The sequence below is a fragment of the Pan troglodytes genome, chromosome 2 (genome assembly GCF_028858775.2).
Source record: "Pan troglodytes isolate AG18354 chromosome 2, NHGRI_mPanTro3-v2.0_pri, whole genome shotgun sequence".
In the NCBI taxonomy this organism is placed as follows: Eukaryota; Metazoa; Chordata; class Mammalia; order Primates; family Hominidae; genus Pan; species Pan troglodytes.
In genome coordinates, this window is record NC_086015.1 from 133,963,758 (window position 1) to 133,986,423 (window position 22,666).

Sequence of the window (22,666 nt, forward strand, 5' to 3'; positions counted from 1 at the left end):
ATATATAGATATAATATGACAAAGCTGTGTTTATTTCAAATATCCAGGGAATAAAGCAAGTTTAAAATATGAAAAATCAATCAACATATTTCAACACATTAACAGAACAGAAAAACCATATAATAATCTCGATAAAAGACATTTGATAAAATTTAACATTCTTCCAATAATCATCTTAGCTCCAGAAAGAGGATTTCCTTAATCTGTTCAAAAGATTGTACAAAAAAATTAATAGCAAAAATCACATTGAATGGTATAATGTCGAGAGTTTTCCCTCTGATATGAGAAACAAGGATGCCCACTCACACCAACTCCCTTTAATACTATACTAAATATCCTAGTCATTTAAATAAGGCAAGGAAAACAAAGGTATTCAGATTGGAAAAAAATGAATAAAATAGTCACTGTTCACACATGATACAACTGTGAATGTACAAGTTCAAAAGAAAATGTTTAGCAAATTATTATAATTAATAAATTTTATGAGGTTGCCAGATAAAAGGAAATATAAAAATTTTTCCATATACCAGCTACAAACAAAATAATGTTTTAATATGCCAATTGTAATAGCACTCAAAATAATCAAAAGTGACAAGCTGACTTCTATAGGTTCAATGCAATCTCAATCAATACATTAGTAAATTTTTATTGCATAAAGTGACAAGCTGACTTGAAAAAAATCACATGGAAAATGTGTAAGAATCAAGGATAGCCAAGAAACTCTTGAAAAAGAAAAAGAAATATTAAGAACCAAGGATAGCCAAGAAAATCTTGAAAAGGAAAGAAAAAAAAAAAAAAACAAGCTGGGAGATGTTTTTTTCTACCAAAGATCAAGCCTAAGTTATGGTAACTAAGAAAGTGCAGTACTAGTGTTAAGTCCATAAACATACCCACAAACTTCAGCTTCTGACCATGATGAAATAACAGGGACCAGACTAGTTTTACCCTTCCACTTTAAACAACTTCAAACTGTACAAAACACACACACACACACACGCACACACACACAGACACACACTTTTCAGGCATGGGAAAACAGGCAGACAGGGCTACAATGCCTAGAATATTTAAAACTGAGTCCTATGACTGTCCCAGCAATACTGTCTAGAGAGAGTTGCCAGGCTATGGCAGAAGGAACATAGAGTAAAACAGAGCTGATTTCAAGAGACACATCAGAGTTCAAGACAGTTACAAAGGCTAACTCTGTGGGGCAGAGAAATGAAGGAGGATCTGCACAGAATGAGAGCTTCAGAGGGCTACAGAAGGGTCTCCTCAAGTCTTTGGCTGAATATGAAACTATGTATGCATAAGGAAACCACCTGAGGCCATAGAAAGAACAACACAAGGTTGGGAACAGTGCAAGACCTCTTAATATACACAAAGCATCATGTTCTGAGTTCTTAGTAGTGGGACTAAAGTGACCAACTAAGGGTTGGTCTGGACCTATCCTAAACCTATCTTAACAAAGCTTAAAAGCAAAGCTTAAAAGGATGAAACTGATTCCAAGTAACTGCACAGCAGAACAAGTCCAACACTGCAAAGCAATTCAACACCCAACATAAAATTCACAATCCACAGAGAAAGAAACTGCATGGCTGGAGGGCAGGAATTAGATAAAAACTTAACATTGCATTATATATCTTCTTATAGTTTTTGAATTTTAAACCTGTATTTATACTAATCTGTCAAAAAGTGCAAAAATAAAAAATCATTAAAAATGTAACTCATTTTTTAAAGGAGTGAAATCATTTTGTATTATTTATTAGCACCTGATTAAATGGATACAAATAAAACAGGGAGCTATTGTAGATAAATGAAAACAGCCCCTCCGTGAGTCATCTCCTGATTTAGGTTCTACTGAAAATCTGGAGTACAGATTCCAACTCCCATATGGGTAACGTTCCAAAAGTGTACGTTAAGTCTATTAACTGGAACTACTAACATATTTTCCCATAGAAACAATGCTACGCTGGTCTAGAAAGGCCTACTTTACCCATGATGTGTCTCAAGTACAGTCCCGTATAGAAGAGCACTGAAGAACTCTAAGCTAAAAAAAAAATTATGTAGGAGTGTTCATATTGCCTGCTTGCGGAAGCTAAAAATACGGCCCTTCGCTCTGTAGCCCTGACATTAGAAACAAGGACTCGCCGGGTGAGGTGGCTCACGCCTGTAATCTCAGCACTTTGGGAGGCCAAGGCGGGCGGATCACCTGAGGTTGGGAGTTCATGACCAGCCTGACCAACATGGAGAAACCCCGTCTCTACTAAAAATACAAAAGTAGCCAGGCCTGGTGGTGCATGCCGGTAATACCAGCTACTCAGGGGGCTGAGACAGAAGAATCGCTTGAAACCGGGAGGCGGAGGTTGTGGTGAGCCGAGATCACACCATTGCATTCTAGCCTGGGCAACAACAAACTCCATCTCAATTAAAAAAAGAAAAAAAAAAAAAAAGAAACAAGGACTCAATTCCTATCTCCAAAGCCTCCCCTGGATCCAAGTCTCTACTAGTAATCCTAAGAAACTCAGGTAGCACAGGGACCAAAAAGAAGTGAAGGTAGATAAAAGGCTTGTAAGGGGCTGGAGGAGATAAACTGCACATGGGCTTCTCCCTAAGTCTGTATAAAACCCAAGCCAGCTTCTGGGTCTTAGCTCTCTGTCCTCTGTTTATTTTACTTTAGAGGCCACACAGCACAGTGTAGGAGTGTAGGCTTTGGAATCAGATAGGTTTAGATTCAAATGCCAACTCTGAAACTTACTGCACTATATGAACATAAGCAAGTTAACTACCTTCCTTGTGTCTCCATTCCCTTATCTATAAAATAGGAATAACACCTGTTGCTCAAGTTTGTTTTAAGGATAGTCAAAAATATGGAAATCACAAACTGCACTGGTAAAGTCATTGCTGGCTTTCAAAAAACCGGAAGCTGGTGTTGTTATGCTGTTATTTCTGGTAAGAACCTCAGAGTTTCTGGCCTGCTCTCCCTTCTACTAGCAGTGCTTATCTCTTGAACAGAGGATTGTCCCCTAATCTTTAGGAGTCTCCTAAAGCCACTGGCACCAGAAATAACATAAAATGGGGGATTATTTGTTCCTCTTTTTCCACTCAGACAAATGAGGGGATCACTGACAGACCAATGAATATACCAAGCACTAACATTTCAGAGGAATACGGGTCAGGGAGTTTTAGTGATTTTTATCATGGCACCCAGTAACGGGGGCTGGCATTGAAGGAGCAGTAGTGGTAGAAGGGGTTACAAGAACCGTAGGAAGCAGGAAGTAGAAAGGCTATGGAAACTGTTCCTTCCCACTCCTTCCTTTTACCCATGGCAGTGTCAAAACCTATACCTTAGCAAGGTAAAAAGAAGAGATGAGGGGCTAGGGTGGCCCCATGAGGTAACTAATGACTGATAAGGAAAAGAAAATGTCAAGATTAAGGTTTGTTTTGTTTTTTCTTGAGATGGAGTCTTGCTCTGTCACCTGGGTTGGAGTGCAATGGCGCGATCTCGGCTCATTGTGACCTCTGCCTCCCAGGTTCAAGCGATTTCCCTGCCTCAGCCTCCCACGTAACTGGGACCACAAGTGCCCACCACCATGCCCAGCCAATTTTTTGGATTTTTAGTAGAGACAGCGTTTCACCATGTCAGCCAGGCTGGTCTCAAACTCCCGACCTTGTGATCTGCCCGCCTCAGCCTCCCAAAGTGCTGAGATTACAGGCATGAGCCACGGCGCCGGGCCTGGGATGAAGGTTTTTAAATTAATATACAGGATAGGTAGGGGAGAGAGAAATAGTCACAATGGCCAAGGCTGAAGAAACACTTAGATTGAGATGATTTTTACTGCACATTGAAATCTCTTTGATAAGGATTACTTACTCAGGAGAAACAACAGAAAAACGTGATTCAGAATCCAATTTTCCACAAATTGCTTTCTAAAATACAAAACATATCTAACGTACAAGCCAAGGTTAAAAGAAAACCCAAAGAAAAAGCTCTCCAGGAATTCAAGTCACATCAAATTAAATTTTTAAAATTTGCATTATGGCTGATAGAGCACATATTCAGCGACTGTATTCTTTATTTTTAACCATTTTTATTCCTATCTTGGCTTCCCTAAGTTCCACATACCCCTCATAAAACAAGATGTACATTTAGATTTAACATTTCTTTTTTTCTTGGCTTCCCAAGGTGGGATTACAGGCATGAGCCAACATGCCTGGCCTAGACTTCATGTATTTATTTTTTAATTTGTTTTTTCTTTAAAAAGCAAAACAGGATACATCTGCAGAATGTGCAGGTTTGTTACATGGGTATACGTGTGCTATGGTGGTTTGCTTCACCTACTGACCCATCCTCTAAGTTCCCTCCCCTCACCCCCCACCCCTCAACAGGCACTGGTTTGTGTCGTTTCCCCCTGTGTTCATGTGTTCTCACTGTTCAGCTCCCACTTATGAGTAAAAACATGCAGTGTTTGGTTTTCTGTTCCTGTGTTTGCTGAGGATGATGGCTTCCAGTTTCATCCATGTCCCTGCAAAGGACATGCTCTCATTCCTTTTTATGGCTGCATAGTGTTCCATGGTGTATATGTACCACATTTTCTCATCCAATCTATCATTGATGGGCATTTGGGTTGGTTCCATGTCTTTGCTATTGTAAATAGTGCTACAATAAACATATATGTGCATGTGTCTTTATAGTAGAATGATTTATATTCCTTTGGGTATATGTCCAGTAACGGGATTGCTGGGTCAAATGGTATTTCTGGTTCTAGACCCTTGAGGAGTCACCATACTGTCTTCCACAACAGTTCAACTAATTTACACTCCCACTGACAGTGTAAAAGTGTTCCTATTTCTCCACAGCCTCCCCAGGATCTATTTTTTCCTGACTTTTTGTTTTGTTTTGTTTTTTGGAGACAGAGTCTCACTCTGTCACCCAGGCTGGAGTGCAGTGGTGCGATCTTTGCTCACTGCAACCTCCGCCTCCCAGGTTCAAGCGATTCTCCTGCCTCAGCCTCCCGAGTAGCTGGGATTACAGGCACACAACACTATGTCTGGCTAATTTTTGTATTTTTAGTAGAGATGGGGTTTCACGATGTTGGCCAGTCTGGTCTGGAATTCCTGACCTCAGGTGATCCACCCACCTCGGCCTCCCAAAGTGCTGGGTTTATAAGCCTGAACCATGGCACCTGGCCTGTTTCCTGACTTTTTAATAACTGCCATTCTGACTGGCATGAGATGGTGTCTCATTGTGGTTTTGATTTGCATTTCTCTGATCATGAGTATTGTTAAGCTTTTTTTCATATGTTTGTTGGCTATGGAAATGTCTTTTTTTGAGAAGTGTCTATTCATATCCTTTGCCCACTTTTTGATGGGATTATTTTTTTCTTGTAAATATGTTTAAGTTCCTTGTAAATTCTGGATATTAGATCTTTGTCAGATGGGTACATTTCAAAAATTTTCTCCCATTCTGTAGGCTGCCTGTTCACTCTAATAATGGTTTCTTTTGCTGTGCAGAACCTCTTTAATTAGATCCATTTGTCAATTCTGGACTTTGTTGCAATTGCTTTTGGCCTTTTTGTCATGAATACAATTCATATTTCTAAAGAGGCATTACCAATGCCAAATGTAGTAAGATTTTGTTAATTGATTCAAATTCATAGGCTTTTAAGATATACCAGTAAACTGCTGGTCTATTAAACCTAAGATGCATTCTAAATACAAGTTATTTCAGCTGTTTACAAATATTAATTACAAATTTGGATCGAAATGAACCAGGATTTTTCTATATTGCATCTGTGTTTTGCAATGTTTCTTCCAGCTAAATTTCATTACATTTTTGGTAAAACATAGAACTGAATCAAGACTACTAACTAAATCTAAGATTGTTTCTACTGTCTTTCCCTCATTTATTTAGCCAGTAATTACAAAAGAAACTTAAGAGGTCTCCCATGATTCCTTATTTAGCTTAACCTGATACCTTATCATCATCTTATTATTATCTTTGTTTAGGAATCAAAAGCAAATGCCTAAGATGTTTGCCAGATTTACTTACTCATTTTTATGATGTAATCTAATCAATCAAAAACATTTTTAAAAACTAAATGGACACTTCAATATTTTTATGAAATTCGCATTTAAATGTAAGACTTCGGAAGGGTGATACAACCTGTGAGAGCAGCTTCTTCAGAAGCTGTGCTATGGCAGGATCCTCTGGCGGAGGGCAGTCGGGAAGAGAACCATTTCGTTTCTTCTGACGCATGTGAAGATGTCTGAACAAGCTAGTAATATCTTTAGACCTCAAAGCATAATCAAATATAGAACGACTTACTGGTTCCTTTAAAACACTGAGCAGAACAAGTTTTCTTTCAATCTATATTGGAAAAATAAAAAGGATCAGCCAAAAATATAACATGTACAGTTATTTTCAAATTCAATAAATACAACTTGCGAAAAGTTAACATATTCATTTTCTAAGAAAATATCAACATCTGTAAGTGTGTAGAAGAAAAAAGAATACTAGTAAAATTTAAAGAGCTAAGGTATCTCTTACTTTTCATTGTAGCACTAGACCACACATGTGCGTCTATCATTGGAAGACTAATCATCCAACCCAGGAAATTTTAGAAAACAAAAAGAGCCTTTTCTAGATCCCAATATGTCAGACAACGTCCTAGATCTAAAAAGTATGTGCAGTTCACACGTCTGACAACCAGCAGGTACTGATCCAGAAAAGATGCTCAACAGCCACAGGTCTTCCTTCAGTCATCACATTTTCGTGGTAGATTCAATCACTTCTAAAAAACATTGCTATCTCCATAGTGTTTATAAAATCTTTCCTTTAATTATCCAAAAGGAATACATTCCTTGTCAATGCAAATAAAATGGATGAGTACTGCTAAAAGTAACCAAGAAGATTATCTTCTTTTTTTTCTTTTTTTTTTTTCTGTGACTCTAGCAAAAGAACCAAGAGGACTTCCTTTAGATATATTTAACTCCTTGGTGAAGTCAGCCAGTGGAAACCAGCATAAAAAGATATCTTTTGTCTAATCCAAATTGTAGGAAAATAAGATTCATGAAGCAAATGAATAATTAGCCTCTCAACTTCTGATCCTGGCCTTTCAAAATACGAAACAATGACAAAAGAAAAAGTTCAATGAGCAAACTTTTAAATAGAGTAACTATTCAAAAGGAGTAGATATCTCTAGATTTAATTTCCAAGGAAGCATAAACTTTTCTAAAAAGCCATTTTTTTCTGATAGTGCTATCCATCTTTCATGTATATATAAGTTGCTCTTGGGGTAAAAATAAAAAAAAAATCCTACAAACTCTATGAAATAAAGAATGATAACCTCTAGAAATGAATGAATCTATGAAGAAAAGAAGGTATAACCAAAGCTTCCTAGTTTCCAGAGTTTATCCAAGGCCATTTTCTCCAAAGGGAAGGCACATTGAAATACAAAAGTGGGAGAAAGCCAGAGAGGTGTGTGAATTCCAAATGGGAAATGGAGTTCTGGTAAAAATAGGAACTTTCAGATGTTTTAACAGCTAGAATCATCCTTCGCCATTTCAATCCATTTAATGCCTATCTTGATAGTTTGCTGTCTAGCAAGATGAAGGGTATAAACACTGAAAATCTAGGTGAATAATATTTGCCCTGTACAAACCAAAGACCCAAAGTTTATCACCAAGTACTGCTAAACGTGGAGCAGAGGTTGCGGGGTTGTTAGAATAAAAAAGAAAAGACATCAAAACAACCAGTTAGCGGTGAAAAACTTAAATCTGAAAAAGACTTTTTCTAATTTATTATAACTGGATGCAATCAGTTATACTTTTTAAAATAAAAAGCAGAGGGCCATCAATATACATTTTTGCTAGACTATATTTCACTTTTAACAGATGCTTTATAATATTACACAAAAGAAAATATATGAACTACTGTACGCTACATTAAACATGATGTAAAACATAATAATCTTTTGCACTTTTCTGACCTTCAAAGGTGCTTGGTTCATTAACATTAATTAGCTTGAAAGGAATATAAACATGCTATAGCCCAATTTAAATACTTAAAAAATGTTAAGAAAAATAGGACTCTCTAAACATTTTTTTTAAAGAGGCACAGTTTGGAGGAAAGACTGACTCCAACTTGGAACATGTATACCTGTATTATTGGTTGGGTAATATATGGGTCAAGATAAGGCATCAGTTTACAGTAGACATCAGCTGTACTTATTTGACGAGCTACCACTGTGATAAATCCCACGGCACCATAACGTATCCATAAATTGGGATGACACAGGAAGGGGGCTAAAGAGGAAAAGAAAAGGTAGGGATCAAATAAGTTATTTCAAAGTATCGGGATAAACAAATTTTTACCTTATAACGTAACTGACAAAAGGATTTTGCCACAGTGTTACTATCAGGAGCCTTCACATACTCAATTACCCTGAAGCATAAACTCAATCAAGTGGACACACTGTTATTATAATATTCTCGTATTATAAATATCACAGCGGTACCACAAAAGAATAAAAACAGTTACCTCATAGCTGAGGACTTAAAATTTATATTTTTTTAGTCAGAAGTAAAAGTGTGTGGGCACCTACTCATTTATAACACTGGATTAAAAACTGTTAGAGACATAACAAGTCCCAACAGCATATAGCTAACTATTATTCCCCAACTTGTACCCCCACAGAAGTTCAAGGACATATCCCCTCTACCACCCAAGGGGCAGAGAAATTGGGGAGAAGTTACTTCTCCAAGCTACAGCATAAAGATTAAGGGAACAATCTAGCCTATCTGATATTCTTTTTAATGCAGGAGTTTGATCAAATCTAATACATAACTCACAGTTACTTTCACAAGGCAATGACGAATGGAAACAAAAAGGCTGAAAACATGATACCTATTCTTAAAAAGTTTAAAATATAACATTAAACCAGAAAATTAAATGAATGTCTTTTCATACCTTTTAACGATTTTATGTATTAAACATAAAATCAATGATTTCAACTAGTCGACATTAGACTAACCTGATTTAGAATAAAATCCAAACTTTTAAAGGCAAGAAAAATTGTATTAGCTCTGAGCATGCAAACACACCAGCATTCAGAGGATATTTCTTTATCTTCTAATATTTATTTAGTGTATATAAGAAATACACATTAATAGAGAAATAGGAATACAATCATAGGCTAATAATACTTATATTAACAGGGGAAGGAGAAAAGATGCGTTCAAAATATCTATCTCCCAAGGTCTCGCATTTCTAATTCTTCTAATTATAAATGAAGAAGATTTTGTTTATTTCATAAATACCCTGCAGCCTCTGATCCATCCAACAAGGGACACTGGGTATTTTCCCTGCGATAAGAGGGAAAATGAGGACTGGAAAAACATTGGTAAACCTCCAGAAAGTAGCTAAACCCATAACGGTTTGACAGGAGTTGGGAACTGTATTATACTGAATTATTTACCCCAATTCTTAACTTCCCTGTATCACACAACCACACTCATTCACTTTGTATACACCTGTAGTATACAAAGGATACTTCTCTGCCCCCTTTCTTTTGGTTTATATCACTTGCTTTGGCCAATGAGTATTACGACAAACAGGAATCTGAAATGTGCTACATAGCTGGGTTTGCCCTCTCGTGCTTCTGCCATCACCATGAGAACATGATGTGGGTAGCTACTGCCCCTACAATGAGGGCCCCAGAATGAGACAGATGAATCACAGTCATCACAGACAACCTGGAGATGCAGAACCTGAAGCAGGGCCACCTATACAACCCACAGGTGCATGAAGAAAAATTTACTGAAGGATTTACTGAGATTCTGTGGTTGACTGTTCTACAGCATTATTATATCATTAAGTAGCTGCCTGATACAAAGCACCTCAAATACTCAAAACAAGAAGAAGCCTGAATCTAAAGAACTGCCTATGAAATAGCATATTCAATCTTTTCTTCCTTTTTTTTTTTGAGACGGAGTTTCGCTCTTATTGCCCAGGCTGGAGTGCAATGGCGCGATCTCGACTCACCGCAACCTCCGCCTCCTGGATTCAAGCAACTCTCCCAGCCCAGCCTCCCGATTAGCTAGGATTACAGACATGCGCTGCCAAGCCTGGCTAATTTTGTATTTTTAGTAGAGACGGAGTTTCTCCATGTTGATCAGGCTGGTCTTGAACTCCCGACCTCAGGTGATCCGCCTGCCTTGGCCTCCCAATCAATCTTTTCTTTGTCTAACACATTCAACTTATCAGAAGACAAATGTGGGGGAAAATATTCATAATAGCTAAGTGGGAAGAGTATAGTTTTTAAAAGGAGTAACAAAGAAATCATAATCATCATCAAAACCACCACCACCATTCTCTTTAAGAGTCACTAGGCAGTGAAAACAATATGGCTGAATAGGACATTTCAGTGTTCATCCTCTTGTAGAAAAAAATCTGTTTTAACAACTATCAATGCATGAAAACACCATTACAAAGGAATCCAGGTGAGAGATTACAGCACCTGGGTATAGCACAAAAATGAGAAAAGCCCCAATGAAGAGGGCAGGAAGGGTAGTTTCACATAACCCATGTCAACATTCCCCAAAGTCCAGGCAGCCAGCACAGAGCAACAAGAGTGAAACTCCGTCTCTAAATAAATAAATACTAGCCAGGCGTGGTGGCACATGCTTGTGGTCCCAGCTACTCGAGAGGATGAGGCCAGAAGATAGCTTGAGCCAGGGAGATCCAGGCTGCAGTAAGTTGTGATCATGCCACTGCACTCCAGTCTGGGTGACAGAGCAAAATCCTGTGTCTTAAAAAAAAAAATTAAAAATGGAACTACCTGTGATCTTGCAATCCCTCTTTGGGGTATATATCCAAAGGAAATGAAATTAGTATGTTGAAGGGATATCTGCAATCCCATGTTCACTGCAGCATTATTCACAAGAGTCGACATAGGAAATCAATTTAAGTGTCCACTAAATGAATAAAAAAAAATGGTATATATATACAACTAAAATACTACTCAGCACTAAAAAATAAAAATATCCTGTTATTTGCAACAACACAGATGAACCTGGAGAACATTATGCTACGTAAAATAAGCCAGAAACAGAAAGACAGATACTGTTATGATCGAACTAATACATATTATCTAAAAAAGTTGAACTCTTAGAAGTAGAAAGTAGAATGGTGGTTACCAGAGGCTGGGGTAGAAGGGAGGGTGGAATGGGCAGGTGTTAGTCAAAGGATACAAAAATTCAGTTAGACAAGATGAATAAGTTCTTGTACAGTATGTGCAAGTACAGCATGGTGATTATAATTAATAATAATGTATACTGGAAAATCACTAGGGTGTAACTCTTAAATGTTCTTACCACTAAAGAAAAAGAACTATGGATATGTCAATTAACTTGATTGCCATAATTACTTCACAAAGTATATATATATATCAAAATATCATGTTGAACATAATATACTATATTTGTTGATTATACCTCAATAAAGCTGGGGGAAAAAATCACAACAACAGAATACACATAGTTTAAAAACAGAATGAGAGAGATGTATATAGTCTATCATTTGTTTTAAATAAGTAGGTGTTTCTAAGTTACTAAAATTGTTTTTTACTTTTAAACAGTTTTAAATGCCAAGAAATTACTGTTTACTTGATTTTTCTTGGTAAGGTGTTTTTTTCTCCCCATAGTTTTCATATCAAATTCAGTTGTAGTTCTAAGGGAGTTATCCATTGAAGAAGTAGTACTACACTGGGTTTATTCTGTATATAAACATAATTTATTTTGACACTAAAGATATATGAGCACTCCATATATTCATCCTGGGATCAAAGACTAGAAATAGCAAGGTCCAGAAAAATCTCCACAAACTTTGAGTGCAGGGGTAAAAAACTATTTTCATGATGATTTTTGCTTTAAAATTGATGGGCATCTGTTTTGTAGATAAATAAAATGCTAATTATAAGCTATATTAAATTTCAAAAATAATTTCCAAAAATTATTTTGAAATAACTAATTAGGCCACAGAAGCAATGTATTATGTGAAATTATAATAGAATAAACATATTATTCAAGTCTATGAATTCTTAACTGGTAATCAATGCAGTGACAGACCCTTCACATCCAATTTTCAACTTGACTGCTGGTCAAGTGCCCAAAAATAATTTTCATCTTCAGACCAGTCAAGGCTTTACCCACATCATGGTTTTTTTAACAACAAAGTCTCGGCCAGGAGCGGTGGCTCGTGCCTGTAATCCCAGCACTTTGGGAGGCTGGAGCAGGCAGATCATGAGGTCAGGAGTTCAAGACCAGCCTGGCCAACATGGTAAAACCCCGTCTCTACTAAAAATACAAAAAAAAAAAAAAAAAAAAAAATTAGCTGGGCATGGTGGCAGGTGCCTGTAACCCCAGCTACTCAGGAGGCTGAGGCAGGAGAATGGCTTGAACCCAGAGGTGGAGGTTGCAGTGAGCCAAGATCACACACTGTACTCCAGCCTGGGCGACAGAGTGAGAGACTGTCGCAAAAAAAAAAAAAAAATTAAAAATAAAAAAAAGAAAGCCAAAAGAAAAACCAAAGTCTTCCTTTTTGACAAGGGTAACACAGACTTACCAACAGATGAAAACAAAGCAGTACTTCCCAACCGGGCTGGAGGACCCAATGAGTCAGCTTGTCTGTCTCTCACATACATATAAGCATGCACACATACACATACATACATGCACACCCACACAATCAATAGTAGGAACCCCACACAATCAATAGCAGGAACAATAAAGTTGCAATTCTTTATATTACCTAGAAATTTTATAAAGTTCTTCCAATCTCATTCTAATTTTGAGAAACAGAAACTTACCAATATCACTGGCAAATTCGTAAACATGGGGTTTTTGTAGCAGTCCTAACTGGCACATACAAGTAAGGGCATAAAGAGCTTTCACAATGACAAATTCCTCAGCATCACTAAGACCTTGTTGCAGCAGGGGCTTGAGAATTGAGGAGCTTTGCCAGCCAACATAGGCAGCAACACCTGGAAATGAAAAGCAATATTATGTGATTATTCAATACCTAAAAGTACATATATCATTAAGTAAAGCAATAAAATTAAGCAAAAGCCAAACATATTAATCAATTACCTAGGAAAGAACATTGCACTTCCTACCCAGCATGATAAAGTTAAAAAGACCCACAGCAAGGCAAATCATCAGGAAATTCTCGGACACCACAGAAAAGCTAAGATCCTAAGAACTTACAGAAATGAAAATATAGGTCTCCTAAAAAGGAAGAAGAATCAGACTGTAATTATATAATCGTCAGCAACAATGGAGGTTAGAAGACAAGACATAGGCAAGCAAGGCATTAAAAGTTATGAAAAGAATTCTATTTTCAGTCAAACTGTCAATTAAATTTAAAAAAAAGTCATTTCAAGACATGTACGGACTATTAAAAGTTTGCCTCCCATGCAACCCTTTCTAGGAAAGTTTCAACCTAAGAATTGAAGGGCAAAAAAAAAGCTAGCAAAGACCTAGAAATCAGTCAGCCCAGATTAGAATTAAAAGCTAATAAATTTCAAGAATGTCATCAAGAAGAAAACGGAATAGATTCTAAGCAACAAATAAAATTAATAAGAAAGAAGCTAGCTATTACGGATATGGTGACAATTTATTACTTTTCTTTCTAAAAGGAAAACAAAGAAATATAAAATTCCGGAAATTGCTCAAGAAAATCACAGTCCAAATATGAAATTAAAATAAATAGTGTATTTAGTAACTAGAAGAGGGAGTAAAGTAGAATCCACTGGCCTTGCTATAAACATACTCAAATGGTGAGGGGGGCAGTCACTGAATTGGGATTGTGATGAAGCAAATATAATTACAGTATATTACTTGGCTCCACAGTCAATAAAATTTACACATTCATAATCATGTATTTTGTTTTGAAGCTTCATAATCAGTCTATACATAAAAGACTTCATTGTGTTATAGAACAGAATGTATTATTAACTATGACAAAAAAATTGTTGAGAATTCTCAATTCTCAACTAACCAAACAATAAAAAAGAGAGACATAGGTAAAGAGAAAGAAAAGGGGCACTAATCTTGTACTGCAAATCAGAGGTGGAGCACACAAAATAGATTTAATTACTTAAAGTTATTAAAACAACAAACCAAAAACTAAAGCACAGAAAATAGTAGTCAACATCTCAAAAACTGAAAAGAGAAGAAGGATCAAGGAATGTTATGAGGGAATTAAATCTTCATCTGGCACAGAAAAAAATTCAAGAGATAAAGTCCAAAGCTGGTTATTCTAAAAATAGTAATATGAAAATATTATTTAGAGATATGGTAATAATCACCTGAAAACACTAAAATAAAAGCAGAAAGCTGAGTAGTTGCCTCTGGAAATTTCGACTACTGTTTTTCATACATTATAAATTTTGATTAAATTTTAAATAATTTCTAAAAGCCTATTTCCTTTATGATTAAAAAAATATGTTATAATTGTTTTCTTTAATAAAAGGAAAAATTCTATCTAAAATTCCAGTGAATTATATTTAGGAACTTTACAAACTGAAATGTACAATGAGCTAAAATAGCTAAAACTATTTTGAAAATGAATGACATCTGAAACTTACCCTATCAGATGATAAAGGTGATTAAAAATATATAATAATGTAAATTGAATATGGCTATGAATATGAGTACAAGAAGAGAAAAATCAATGGAACAGACTAGATAGCCAGAAAACTGACCTTAACAGACAGAAGCATGCAACAGATTATAAAACAGTAAGAAACAAACCAGTAAGAAAAAAAACAAAAAAAATGCTTAATAAATTATGCTGGAAAATCAGTTACATATCTGAGATGAAAAAGAAAATTTAGTTTTCACCCCACATCACAGACCAAAAATAAAGATCAATTAAACAGTTAAGTGTAAAAACTAAAGCATGAAAAAGAAAAAAAGACAAGCACACAACAGATTATTAATCTAATTCTGGAATGGGAAGAGACTTTACATACAAAAGTAAAAAAAAAAAATCACAAAGCAAAAAGATCGAATAAACTGACTTCAGAAAAACTGTCTACAGAAAAGATTTAAAAATCAAGTTAAAGAACTAAGAAACGTGAGCTTAAAATTGATTTAAAAAATCAATGTTCTTAATATGTATATAAAGGCTCGAAAAGAACAAGAAAAGCATAAGTATCAGAAAAAAATAAGCCAAAATAATGAATTTTAAAATTCATAGAATTAGAAATATGAATGCATAATCAACATGAAAAAGTTTTTCAACTTGATAGTTAAGCTAAGAAATATATATCAAAACAAGTTATCATTTTACCCTTCCAACAGGCAAGGACTAAGTAAAGCCTATTTCACACTGGATGGGTGTGCAGCACTTAACGGAGATGGGGATGCAAAATGATATAATCTTTTTGAATAGCTTATAAATGTGTCATGAGTTTTAAAAATAAATTCACATTCTTTAACACAGTAATTAAAATTTTTTTACTTCTATCCTAAGAAAATAATCAGAAACAACTACTTACATACATACGTTGCATATTTATACCAAATATATAGATTATCTATATATGACAGAAAAAAATGAAAATAATTTAAATATCCAAAAGAAGGGTTAAATTTGTGCAAAACTATATAAAGGAATAGTTTAGACCTATTAAATTATGATTTCAAATAAATTTTTAATGATATGAGAAAATGCTTAAAGTATGTTATTAGAAAAAAGTTTAAGAAATAATAAAATAAAATTTGGAAGTAATATAATATATACATAGCACTTACGCCAGGCACTATTACATATATTAATTCATTCTATCCCCCAACAACCAGTAAGACAGGCACTATTCTTATTTCCATTTTACAGATAGGTAAACTAAGCCACAAAAAAATTAAATGATTTTCCAAGAACCACAGCTAGTGACAAAGTGAACACCTGAACCCAACAGTATAGCTCCACAATGCCTGCTCTTAACGATCAGCATATGACAGAAAGGGATAAATGGGATGGAAAGAGAAGAGGAAGAGCTATGGGAAAAAACATCAAAGCTTTAACAGACATTGTACATGGGTTGTAGGATTAATGGTCATTTATTTTCTTCTGGTTTCTGTATTTTCCAAATTTTTCTAAGTTTTATTTCCAAAAGTAATATAAGCATGTATTACTTTTATAAATAAAAAATTTATTTTTAAATTAAGACAAACTAGTATGTGTTTCAAAGAACACATGAATTGACCAATAGATAGGGGAAGTTTTAAGAACCGACTTTTCCCGAGAAAAGAAATAAATATCATTATTTGGAAGAAGAAGAGAGCAAGCAAGACAAAAAGATGTAAGAATCAAAGAATACTGTATTCAGGAACTGAGTTAGATGAAGTCCTAGATGGAAGGCTAAGATGCATCTATAAATTAATGCAAAAATAAAAAACAAAAGATGTCTGAAAAGAAAAAAACAGGTACAGTAATTTCCAAAAATAACCGGGAATTTGAAAGTTTTTCAAAGTAGAAAGTACCCTTTCCTCCAAAACATATGATAGCATTTGCAGAAATATCAATCCTGTTGCCACATAGGTTTCTTGCATTTTATTTTTTTAGCAAACAAAAATCAAACAGCAAACCTTTCCCAGATTATTGGGAACCAAAACTTAAAAGTCTTTTTTTTTTTTTTTTGAGACGGAGTCTCCCTCTTTCACCCAGGCCTGACTGCAGTGGAGTAATCTCAGCTCACTGCAAGCTCCGCCTCCTGGGTTCACGCCATTCTCCTGCCTCAGCCCCCCACCCCGCCTCCGAGTAGCTGGGACTACAGGCACCCGCCACCGCGCCCGGCTAATTTTTTGTATTTTTAGTAGAGACGGGGTTTCACCGTGTTAGCCAGGATGGTCTCGATCTCCTGACCTCGTGATCCGCCCGCCTCGGCCTCCCAAAGTGCTGGGATTACAGGCGTGAGCCATGGCGCCCGGCCCTTAAAGTCTTACAGCTTCCTGCTGCCTCACAAGAAAGTCTGGATACCAGCCAAGCTTTCTATTGTGCAGAATAGTCTTTAAACTTTTCGGGTTAACAGATAAACTGTTACAACTATGTGGGAAATGATATAATAGGGGGTAGTGGATAATCATAATAATATGAATTTAGCATATATTTCATAATTGGCCAAATCTTAAACTGAAAAGATCAGTACATTCAGGGAAAAGGGGATCAGTTATTATTCAAAAGAGAAAAACATTAAATCCTGTATCAAACATGACTTAACCCATGCAAAATACTGTCCACTTCATTTACTTCTAATTCTGAATACAAATGTAATAGAAGTCATGCATATAAAACACAAGATGTCTGACTTTAGATATATCTAAAAATCAAGAATTGTAAAATGAAAGAACAGCAAAAAAAAAAATGCTGCTTAAATTTTCACAAATTTTCAGTTACACAAAACAAAGCCTTTAACTTAATTCTTTCCAACTACATTGATTTTCAACCATGATATTTTAACTTATTTTCTGATTCTAAAAGTGATGCATGTTCACTTTTATTAACATGTTTACAAACATATATGATTTCTGTTATTGTTACCTTTACACTACAGAAATCATTCTTTAAGAGGATTTACAACCTACTTATGTCACTTTAACATACTTCATGGTACTTTCCAGGTCATTATTCTGTCTAAATATAGTTAATGACCACACGGTATTCCTTCATACGGATGTAACACAGGTTGATATACCAACCCTTTATTTTACCAAGCCAAAATACTTACATCATCCAAAAGCAGCATGAAGACAGAAATACTAGGAATTCATTTCATTATTAATGAAATTTGGTAGTATCATCTATCCTTCAGATTGCATGGAAGTATTTGAGAGGATGATTAAAAATCTTAAAGGAATTTAAAAGCAAAAAACATACCAACTATACTATCAAAAAATGCTCCACGTAGATGCCAATCATTCTTATCATTTAGGAAAGTAATCATGTGGGACAACAAAACATCGTTGGCTTTCTGACGTCCAAAGAATACACACAGCCGTGTTATTCCATTTTCCATCAGGGTTTGTTTTACAATATTTTCAGGGTCACTTAGCAAAGTAACAACTTTCTGCTGGACCATTTCATGTAAGGCTTGGAGCTCTAAAAAAAAAAGAAAGAAAGAAAGAAAAGAAATAGTTAAGAAAAGATCAATTTTTCCCCATACAGATAGTCCCAGTCTTCTTTCTACACTTGATCTTAGCCAAAAGGCCGAGAAGCGATCCCAGTCTTCTTTCTTACTCATCAGAGAGACTGATTACAGAATCCACCGAAGTCTTTAATCACCAATTTTTTGCATTATTCAAAGCTCTGAAGGATGGGAAACTGAAATATAAAGTGAAGAATATCCTAACAAGCAGATGCCACAAACATAGTTACTATCTCACTAATCAAATAGTTTCATTTATTAGCTCAAGGAGAAAATTATAGAGAAGCACCAGAAAGGAAATCACATTGCCCCAGTAAGATCCCAGTTAATCAAGGACTTGAAAATACTGGAATAGGATCAGGATATAATATGATGGTACTGAGCAATCCTTTTAGAAAATGTTTTTAAAGGTCAGTTTATTTTAGAAAGCCAGAAAACACACTGCAAGTTCCGTCAAGGCTTTACTTCATCTGGCCACTGTCTTCTCTGGCCTTATCTCTTCTCTTCCTCACCCTCACTTTTTCTCACTTATTTATTTACTTAGCTGCCTGTCTTCTTTTTACTAAAATGTAAGCTCAAGAGCAAGGATCGTTTCTATCTTATTCACCACCATGCTCTAGTGCTTAGGGCAGGCTCCTAATTGCCTGATGCAGAGCTAATCTTTAACAATTATCTGTGAATAAACAGAAGACAGGGGCCACTCTTGGTCCAGCTACTACTGTCAAGGAAAAAGGTAACTGGTCTGACATGCAAAACTATATGCTCACATTAAGAAAAACTTTAGACTCCCTCCCCAAAAATTTTATCATTTAACTTTATTATCTCAACAGGTCCAATTACATGGTTATAGGACAGTATTATTTTCCAAGTAATTCCATAAAAAAAGGCTAGGATTTCCTGATACATCCTCCTATAACTTCAAAATTATTCCACTGTATTCAACTCTAGATAATATATGTTGTCTAAAAATGGTGCCATTCTAACAAGTAACAACAATTGTAGTTGTTTGCAGCATAAAATTCTAAAAAACTAGATTTCTCTAGTTTTTCACAACTAGAAGCATCTTGGAGAAAATTACATCTATTACTTTACTTCTAAATCTTTTACTCAACAAACATTAAGTAAAAATCTGTAAAGAGTTGTATAACACAAAGAAACCTAAGACAAGGACTTTGACATCAATAAGTTTACCATCATCACATCTGTTCCTTTATGGTTTTTTGTAAATAACAAATAGTATGAAATAAAAACAATTTATGATTGAGGATACTCAGAATATACTCACGTAAGGAGAAAAGGTTTAGCTTCTTTAGCTATGATGTTTCTAATTTTTTCTTTTATGAGAATTATATAATTCAGCCAGCTCTACTGTTCACACAAATCAATTCTGGCTGACAAACAATTGAGTTTAGTATCCATGGTGACAAGCTGATTATTTTTGAGCAAGATAACAGTATATGAGGATAGAGAGAATAATTAGACACCAGGGACTCTTCCTAACTAATATATAGATCTGGTATTCCTTCACCTTACATGAAAACTACAAATGATAGTTTTACAAGTTAGCATCAGCAATTCATTCTAAATAACAGGAAATCTAGAAGAGAAAATTATACAACCTGTGTCATAATTTCCATTTGGATGTGTAACTTCATCTATTTCTTCATTATTGGGGTCATTTTCCATATTAAGATTTTTTAACTGTACTAATTCCAGGAATCTCAGAGCTGTTTCTGCCAGCAGAGCTATGTTTTCTATAAAATAAAAAGGAAGAAAATTTATAATTACAATCTTAACTCTCTGTAAAGCTTATTAACTTTTCCTCCCTGTCTTTATACATAAATAATCATAGGCCTATGGGAAAAACAGAACTTTTCAATTTAGCATTTAACCTAATCAGATTTTAGTAACCCAGCTCATAATCTATAACTGTCTCCAAACCACTAGTCTTATTTTTGAAACACAGCTTAAAAAAATAATAATATAAAAATAATCTAATACCCCATCTACTTAGGACCAAAAAAAAAAAAGCCTAATTCTCTGCAGGGACTTACCTTTTAAACAGTATCCTTGACAAGTGAGAGATATTTATTAGACTAACAAAGAAACATCCACATTAAAATAACAGATAAAGCTAAGCTTTGGCATCAGAAAGACCTGGGTTCAAATCTCAACCTTGCCACTTACTAACTTGACCATTTAAGCAATCTGAGACTGTTTCTTCACATATAAATGAAAAGTCACAACTGCCTCAAAGAGAAACCATTGTTAGACTGCTTTACAAGTGATACTCAAGTTCTTAGTGAACCAAAGTGGCAGACTGTTTGCCACATTTCTACAGTTGTCTATATCTTCTCCTTTCTCTTTCTGATGACCTACAAAGACTGTCTGATATTCCTCACCACTACAAAATAACTACTTCTAATTTCTGCTGTCACATTTACTATCAATTGTATCTGCTCTTCACTTACACCTTCTTCTCCTACCTTGCCTGCCACTTAACATATGTGTTTCTTAACATATGATCACAACCGGTCAAAGACTGTACTCTTTTCCTTCTTAGCAGTGAAGAGCACTGAACATAAAGTTTAACTACCTTAAACTTAAAATAACCTTACTTTTTCCTTGCTTTCCAACATCTCTGAAATCAAAATGTACCTTATGGCAGTTGAGATCTTTGAGTCAATCAAATACAATTATTCCCTTCATCCTGGGGTCCCACTCCCCACCCCTGCTAGGTTCAACAATGCTCTGAATAGAATAAAAATTTACCTCTAAGTAAGCAAGATGTAAATACCCTATAACGCCTGCTCGCCCTAAAGATGGAAAAACTCTGGGCCATATCCTGATAATATGTCAAAATTCTAGATGAATATCCCCACTTTAATGAGCAAATCTTTATTAGGAAAAGTCTCTTACTTTCCTGGGCACCTCTAAAGTCTGAGTAGATCTATGCTTATTTCCCCTTTTGAGTCCATAAACCACAGCACACTTGGAAGTTCACTTTACACAAATCTGTACCAGCATCTATGATATTTAAAAAATACTGTAAAGAAACAAATGTTGATTTTAAACTTTTATAATTACTAACACATGTATTTTAATTATATTTAACCATACACATTCAAATACACTGGCTCTATTTTAAAAGACCGCAAATTAGCGAGGCGTGGTGGCACACACCTATAGTGCTTGGAAGGCTACGTTTGGAGGATGGCTTGAGCCTGGGAAGTCAAGGCTGCAGTGAGCCATGATCTCCCCACTGCATTCCAGCCTGGGTGATCACATACTGGGCCTTGAAGAAATAACAATGCAAGGTGCTGGCACTGACCCTGGGTTATCACGGACTCTCACCATAAAGACCCAGAAGACCAAAGAAAAGCAGGATTGCTTCAAAACCAAGGTGTAGAGCAGGAACTCTGAGAACTGAGAATTAGACCGGATACATTTGGGTCATATTATTTAGTCTCTCCTAACCCCAGTTTCCTCACCTGTCATATGAAGGTAATATAACATCTAACGCTCAAGGTTGTTGCAGCTAACCCTTGCAACAACCTAGAGCAGATTTTTCAATAAACAGTAGCTATTATTTTTATGTGATAGCTATTAGTAACTGAGTGTCAATATGTTAATATGGCACCTCATCAGAACATGACCTGTTTAACACAATTGAGAACAGATTAAGATACACTGCACCAACAAGTAGGATCATAAAATTCTGGTAAAGAAGACAGAGCTTGTTTTTAAAACTGATAAACTTTGATTTGATTTGATTTTATCTGGTTCAATTATTTATATTTGCCAAGTGAGTTACAACTATGCTTTGTTATAAATGATAAACTTTGATGTGTCTTAAGAGAAATCCTGGATTTCTGGGCCTGAAGTTCATACCTGTATGGTTATAGAAACCATAAATAAATAAATAGGCAGAGATAAACATAAATAAAAATATATGTATGAGGAAACATAAAAACACCTAACAATCACCACTTTGTGGGTGTGCCTAGAGATAAGACCAGAGTCCAAAGACCACTTTTCACATGTTTCATTAAAATAATGACAAGCAAATCATAAAATGAATGAACTACATTTCTTTAAAAAAAAGACAATATCATTACCACACACGTACTATTTACAAAGACTTCAAAACAGAATCCCTGATTTCTATCAGATTATATTATAGAAATAAATTATATATATTCAGTGATATTATATATATTCAGTGGTATTTCTCATGCAGAAATAAGCTTTCAGAATTAATTTGGGGAGCTAGAAACATGAATCTGTATCACCTGATTTTGAGTGAGACAGGCAAAACAGGTAGGTGTGTATAACACACCCACCTCATCACAAAGAAGATGTATATCCTAAACAGTACAGTAACTGGGAAAACAACCTTAAACTTCAGTAAGTTAGTATGCTAGGTTCTTTCAACATCAAATTATCTAGCAAAATTAATC

General features: G+C 35.4%; 1 protein-coding gene across 1 annotated transcript in view; it reads right to left on the reverse strand.

The window, feature by feature from the left end:
• PIK3R4 (phosphoinositide-3-kinase regulatory subunit 4) overlaps positions 1-22,666 on the reverse strand; it is a 67,646-nt gene that overhangs the window by 31,298 nt on the left and 13,682 nt on the right. Inside the window, exons 5-9 of the mRNA XM_016941905.3 lie at positions 19,826-19,960; positions 17,939-18,160; positions 12,867-13,040; positions 8,159-8,304; positions 6,164-6,367 (exon numbers count right to left, since the gene is read on the reverse strand). Of these exons, the coding sequence (XP_016797394.1) occupies positions 6,164-6,367; positions 8,159-8,304; positions 12,867-13,040; positions 17,939-18,160; positions 19,826-19,960 (881 nt within the window). The remainder of the gene's footprint in view (positions 1-6,163; positions 6,368-8,158; positions 8,305-12,866; positions 13,041-17,938; positions 18,161-19,825; positions 19,961-22,666) is intronic.